A 7,021-nucleotide genomic window follows, 5' to 3' on the forward strand; every position below is an offset into this window, starting at 1 on the left:
AGGTAAGGGCCTCAGCCTAAAGTTAATTACTAGGACTATATGGTAGTAGAGGCATACCCTAGTAGTTAGTAAAGGCATAATTACTAAACCCACCTACTAGGGAACTATAAGGAGTGATAGGACCACGCACGATTTATATATGGATGCGGATGGTTACTATAGGAGTGAGTAATAGTGATAAAGACAAGGAGGACATCTTAGGACTAGAAACCTACAGCAGAGTAGCAGTAGATAAACTAGGAATAGGCGGAGAAGCTATACGCGCTAGAGTAACAAGACCAGCACTACTACTACTAGATTTATTAGACAAAGATGACGCGCTAGATGAAGGAGAATTAGCCTCCTTAGAAGAAGAAGGGCTGGACTCCCTAGATGAGGAAGAAGGACCTAGCTTACTAGAAGAGATAGGCTTACTAGGCGCAGGTGAAGATGAAGAAGAGTAGGCTACTAGGGGGACCACTAGAATAGTATAAATAGAGGACCTAAAGGGCGTATATAGAACTATCACCTCCTACTCTAGAAGGGCACCACCACCTAGTAAAGAAGTAGTAGAAGTAGGACTAGCTATAGGAGCACCTAGTATATGGGCAGGTAAAGCCATATCTTTAAAAGGACTAGCAGGGCTAGTCTTAGTCTCCTTAGATGAAGAAGTACCAGCATCTGGTATGGGCTTATCCTCTAAGGATAAACCATTAAGACTAGCTATAAAGTCATCTAGATGGTTAGGGACCTTACCTAAAGGATTATAATAGCTATTATAGACGTAATTATCCGGGTTACATATGCTGTAAGAGGAAGTACTATTATCCTACCTATAATTACCATAGTAGAGGCCCGAGAATAACGATTGTACAGGTCGTCTATAGAAACTAAAGGAACCATAAGAATGCCCGTATGGCTATAGAGTAAAGATAAGAGCTCCTTATATATGCCATAGATAGTAGCACCACTAGGAGACTAGAATATCATTAGTATAAGAGCTAGAAGTTAAGGAAAAGCTAGATCACTTACTCTACTCAAGGCAGCCCATACCTCACCTAAGCATAAGATATATACGCCACCCTCATTAAACCTATAGGGCCTAGGTAAAGGTGATCCTAGAGGACCCCTACTAGAATTCTTAGAACTAGGCTCGTCCTCATTCTTTTCTTCTTATACAGGTAAAGGGCGACGGTGAAGGTGACTAGGTAAAGGTGAGAGGTTAGAAGGGCTAGTAACTAGGCTAGCAGAATTACATCTATATAGATGATGAGAAGGGCTAATACTAGGATGAGAATACTTAGTCTAATAGGCCTAAGGATAATAGTATGTGGTAGAAGAGGCACTACTAGAAGGAGTAATACTACTATATAGTATGACGCGCGTAGACGCGGTAATTGAGTATATAGGAGTATGTATAGATCTAATAGTACTAGGATGATAACTAGGAGTAGGTATTAATAGATAAGAGGGTATAAACTCTAAAGAGCTACTAGAAGATCTATTACTACTAGCTGTATAGAGTGTTAGTACTAAAATACCCTAACCTTAAGGATAAGGCTTTACTTACCTAGTAAACTACCATCTATACTACTAGATAAACCAGAACTGCTAGAACCTATAGAACAGTTAATGAGGGTGAAGCTAGCCATGATAAAGGCCTTAGATTATAGGTTAGTTAATACTGTACTATAGGTAAAGGGTAAGCTTACTAAGGAAGATAAGAGGTGGGGTGTAATAAGTGTGGTGATGAAGGTTAGAGCTAGAGGTAGGGGCAGAAAGCTTTTATACTAGACTAATACCTACTAGCGCGGCTATAGGCGCGCCTACTAGAGTGCCTACTCTAGTATCCTAGGTATATAGAAGCTTTAAGATAACTGACTCCCCGTATAGAGCCAAATACTTGAGCCTAATCTGTACCTGCTAAGGTACTAAGGTATGACTCATAGATAATAAGATTACTTAGGCCTGTGGGTACGCCTTAGGCTAAACCTAGGGGGGGTAATGTTACGGGCTGGCTAGAAACCTATAATCATATTAAATACCACTTAGTATTAAGTGCCAGGCGCACCTATGCCATAACTATAAGCTGTAACTATAAGCTACACGTACTAGAGTTACCTAACTCCTAGAGAGCTACTTAGTCGCTTAGATAATTTAACCCTAGCACTTATATGTACGGCACAGATATAATAATAGAAATGAGAATAGAACCTCCTATACCTATAATAGGGACTTAACTAAGAAGTTAGTTTTAAGAAGTATGTTACTACTATTAAGCTAGTAATCAACTATATAATATAGGGCTAAGATAAGGTCTTATTCTCTTACGGTACCTGCTTTCCTTCTATCACAATTCCTAAGGTAAGTTAGGTGATAGAATATAATAGGATCTCATTATATAGATACTATAGATAGCCATCTTTATTTTCTCATAATTAACATTCCTAAGTGGACTTATTACCAATTTGACTTCTACCTTATTTAGGTGCCCTCTTTGCTCAGCTTTATCTCCTATACTTATACGCTCTAGTGCTAGGTTAATAGTCACTTAGAACTAGTCTACTAATCAGGTAATCTATTGGCTCGTAACAGACTAATTACCGATTTAACTTTTTCCCATCCGAGGGGCGGAATCAGGTGCGGCGAACGATATGGAGTAGGTCCAAGATCCCCAAGTCGGATGGTCGAGGAGTGGTGGTGTCCCAAAGGGTACCCCCCAAATGAGGCCTTTCGGGGAGCCGACGGCGAGGTCTGGTGCCCTCTCTCCTCCTGGTGGTCTCCCTGGGGGCTTTGAGGCCGTAGCGATCCGACCATGCCGTCGCCGGGGTCAGGGGGCCTCTCGTCGTCGCTCCAGGGGGTGGGGCAGGGGGTCCAGACTTATTTTAATAAATCGTAAGTGGTTGGTTTTGGATCCGGTCGACTCCAGACCGCTTGCATCGTGTTCCTGCGGCCCGAAAGCGTATGTGAGGAGTGCCTCCGGCTGCTCAGGGGTCGGGGGGCCGTCGCCAGGGGTCGTGGTGACGATTTGGGAGGGGGTTCCGGGTTCCGCGGCGAGCCAGTCGGGACCCCGCGGGGCGATTGGCTCCAGACCTGGCATATAGAGGCTATGGATGGTTTCCTACCGCCCAAGATGGTCCCTCGGGTCGCTGCACCCCCTGACCTCGCCGTCCCCCTGGGCCGAGGGGGGACCCCGCCCCTCCACCCACGCTTCTGGCGACCCAGCGGATGAAACCACCCCAGACTTCTCTGAGGGATATCAAAGGGTCCATTAGATGGTCCTAGAAAGGTCTCGAAGCCGGCGCACCGCCTGAAGTCGCCGGCCCCCTGAGCACCTACCTGGGTGGCCCCCTCCCCTCCCACCCCTCCCACCTGCAGACCAGCGGTGCGATTCGCTCCAGACTTCTCCTAGGTCTTTCTGAGGTCCCCAGCTACCGTCTGTCATCGTCGTCGTGGCCGGATCGCCCCCTCGAAATCTGACCCCCGGGCAGGATGACCCCCCTGGAGCACCTCCAAGGCCCCTACTCCCGGCGTGAGGCTACCACACCGCTCCCGACACCCTCTGGTGGCCTGTCTAGGAAGTTATGGAGGTTCTCGGTCATCTTCAGCGCCATCACCGTCCATTTGACGGTCTAGTGATTTTTTCCAATCGTGGATACTGTACAAAACACAAAAGTCGAAGTCGACATTTACTGGAAAAAATTCGAAAAAGTTCCAAGTCATCCCAACCACCTCTACAAGCCCTGAAGAGGGGTATTCTAGGCGCCTCTTTATCTGTTATGCGGTCTTAGAAGCCTCAGAGAGACCGGCTAGGTGTCGTGGCAGCACTCTAGGTGGAGGGACCCGAGGCCATCACGCTCCCACCAGGGAACCCGCGGCTCATATCATCCCAGAGCTGCCCATATCATACTCTGCGCCGCTGCATACCTCCTAGCCTAGTCTATTAGGCTGGCCAACCGGCTAGCGCCCCGTGCTATATGAATGAGGGTCCCTTCTTCGCCAGTAGCCGCCCACCATCACGAGGACAGGGCAGACCGCCATTCGTGGCAGCCCCTTACACGCCCCCCAAGGGCCCGCCAGGCGCTCGGGAAAAGCCCTCCTCCTGCCTCTGCGGCGGCTGCAAAAATAAAAAAGAGCCCCCCCTCTCCATCCCCGCGAAAAGCAGAGCCCGACCCGCCAGTCGCCCCCGAGCGAAGTCCACCACTGCTCACACCCTACCCGGAAGCCGGCCAGGTAGAAAATCCAACTGGGAATCCACCCGGCGAACGCGCTTCCCGCAGATTCTCATAATATGAGCTCGCCCGGCGGGCAGGCCCCCCTGGAAATCCGCGGCCCCTCCCCGCCCGGTCCTCCTTGGCTCCCTCGCCCGCTCCCCTCCTTCCCTCCCTCCCGTTTCTTCCCAATTTGCCCCGCCGCGAGGGGAAAAAAAATCCTCCCCGCGCTCCCGCAACGAAACTACCCGGAGCGCCACCTGGCGGACGGCAAGGAGGGAGGGCGGTCCCAGAGCCTCCTGCCGCCGCACCTGGGACCCCTAGGGCCCTAGTGAGCCCGAGGCCTGAGCCTGGCCCACTCCGCAGAGGCCGTGCCCCGCGGCAGGAAGCCTGTCCCTGGATAGGACCTGGCCTCCCGCCGCGGTGCCGGCCCTCCACGCGTTGCCTGGCCCCCTTTGGTGACCTGACCCGCGCGTGGAGGTGCCTCCCGCGGACGGTGCCTCCCTGGCAAGGAAGCAATCCCCCTAGTAACCCGCCGTGAGACAGAGGACCTCCGGCGCGGGTGGCTGGCACTTCTACCTACCACCCGGCTGGGACCGGGCAACCTCCCTCTCATATACCCACCGGACCTCTTGCAGCACGATTCTGGTGGACAAATTTTCGCGCGCCGGAAAATATTTTTTAAAAAACTATTTCTTGGTGTGATGTTCAAAAGGTCCCCCCGATCCCATACATTGTAAATCCACGGGAAGGTGAACTCTGACCTGACTTAGTCGAATTTTCCGGGGTCTTCCATCCAAGGGGCCGAGTCGAAGGTGCTGATTACGACGGAGTAGGTCCAAGGTTCCAGGGATGGATGTTTGTGGAGTGGTGATGGGTCAAATGGGTGCCCCAAAATGAGGCCTTCCAGGGCGGCGGCGACGCTACAGGACGCTCTCCGATTCGCCAAAGCGCTCTCGGGGGACTCCAAGGCTGCGGCCACGCTTATAAGAAGCGGGAGACGCGCTGGGTCCGTCCGATCTTGCTGTACGTGGTGACGGGGAGGTCTGGAAGTTATTTTAATAAACCGTAACTGGTTGGATCCGCCCCGGTTCTTCTCTGAACTACCTGCATGGGCTTTATAGATTCCCAACGCGTGGATGGGGATTGTAGCGGGTGGGACACGACCCCCAGGGAGATGGTCAGGCGCCGTGGTGGCGGTCTGGGGAGGGGTCCCGGGGTCCGCGGCTTGCTACTCGAGTCCCTGCGGATGGATTGCCGCCAGATCTTGTAGTGATGCCTTATGCTACAGCACCTACCTTTATAGGAGGTATTCAAAGCTGGTGCACCTCTCTGGCGACGAGGAAGGACTGCGGTCCGCCGGCCCGGACCATGGCCATCTCCGCGGCGGACCTACCCGGCGGACTTGGTGGCTAGGCGACTGGATACCTCCCCGGCGGGCGACTGCCGGTGTCCCTCCAGGTCACCAGTTGGATGTCCCTCCAGGTTACTAGGCGCGTGTCCCTCGAGACCAGACGTGGGTGTCCCTCGAGATTGCCAGGTGGATGTCCCTCCAGGTGGATGTCCCTCCAGGTTCATGTCCCTCGAGATTGCCAGGTGGATGTCCCTCCAGGTGGATGTCCCTCCAGGTGGATGTCCCTCGAGATTCCCGGTGGATGTCCCTCCAGGTTCCTATGTGGGTGTCCCTCGAGACCAGCCGCGGGTGTCCCTCCAGGTTGCTGGGTGCATGTCCCTCCAGGTCACCGGGCGGATGTCCCTCGCAACCAGCCGGCCGGTGTCCCTCGAGATTCCCGGGTGGATGTCCCTCCAGGTCACCAGGTGGGCGTCCCTCCGGACCATCCGATGGGCGTCCCTCGAGACCAGCCAGGGCGTGTCCCTCGAGACCACCAAGTAGATGATGTCCCTCAAGACTCCGGAGCAGGTGTCCCTCGAGGGACGTCCCTGCCACCTGCCATCCTGGCCAGCCAAGTGGTATATCACCGCCAGAATACCCGGCAGCAGTAGGTTAAAGACCGTTAGGTCCTCTCCCCTTCGGAGACCGGCTTATAGCCAATACTTCCGGTGGGGAGAGAGTTGCTCTCAACAAATCTAGCTGGCGCGGGCTTACGCTCAGTAGCTCGTAACAACAAGGCTACTCGACTACTTACACGACCCGGTCAGGCAACTAAGTCGTCTGCAAAGGATTTATCCCTGCGCATTGTGAAATTGCAATCCGCCAGCTGGAGACCCCGACTTCAACGGAGCCCCCGTCGCCGGCCTGCTAGGATTCTGGGCCAAGGGCCTATTCGTATCCGACTACGATGTGCAGGGGAGAATCACCCCGTTCCGGCACGGATTCTGACTTAGAGGCGTTCAGCCATAATCCGGCAGATGGTAGCTTCGCGGCACTGCCCGGTCGGACAGCCGCAAAAACCAATTATCTGAATCCGCGGTTCCTCTCGTACTAAGCGGAATTACCGTTGGGGCGACGGTCATCAGTAGGGTAAAACTAACCTGTCTCACGACGGTCTAAACCCAGCTCACGTTCCCTATTCTCTAAAGCCCGGCCTGCCCCTGGTTAATCTTTTTTCACCAGAAGTCGGTAGCGGCCCCCATCGGATCCAGACTGCAGGTCCTTCGCCGTGGGCAAAACTTTCGTTTAGGGGAGGCACGTCCCTTAAGCGGTCTGAGATACTAGTGGTTAGGTGCCATCAACGCCATTACAGCTAGGCCTAGTTTGCTCAGCACCACCCACACCTTTCCGCGCTCTACACGGGCAGCCCTAGAGTATTACCCCCTAGACCCAAGGTTCACACCTTGTTGCTCCGCTCGGGATCAGCATAGCCCATCAC

The 7,021-nt window shown here is 53.0% G+C and overlaps 1 protein-coding gene across 1 annotated transcript; it reads right to left on the minus strand.

The window, feature by feature from the left end:
• Positions 1-211: 211 nt before the first annotated feature.
• On the minus strand, positions 212-1,631 carry J3D65DRAFT_606018 (uncharacterized protein; the record flags this gene model as incomplete). Its single annotated transcript, XM_066798409.1, has 6 exons — positions 212-482; positions 516-735; positions 813-957; positions 1,012-1,148; positions 1,347-1,493; positions 1,550-1,631. The coding sequence occupies 6 exons, from the start codon at positions 1,629-1,631 to the stop codon at positions 212-214; spliced, it is 1,002 nt and encodes a 333-aa protein (XP_066651715.1).
• Positions 1,632-7,021: the final 5,390 nt, after the last annotated feature.

This window comes from Phyllosticta citribraziliensis (genome assembly GCF_038025025.1).
Source record: "Phyllosticta citribraziliensis strain CPC 17464 chromosome Unknown J3D65scaffold_11, whole genome shotgun sequence".
Lineage (NCBI taxonomy): Eukaryota > Fungi > Ascomycota > Dothideomycetes > Botryosphaeriales > Phyllostictaceae > Phyllosticta > Phyllosticta citribraziliensis.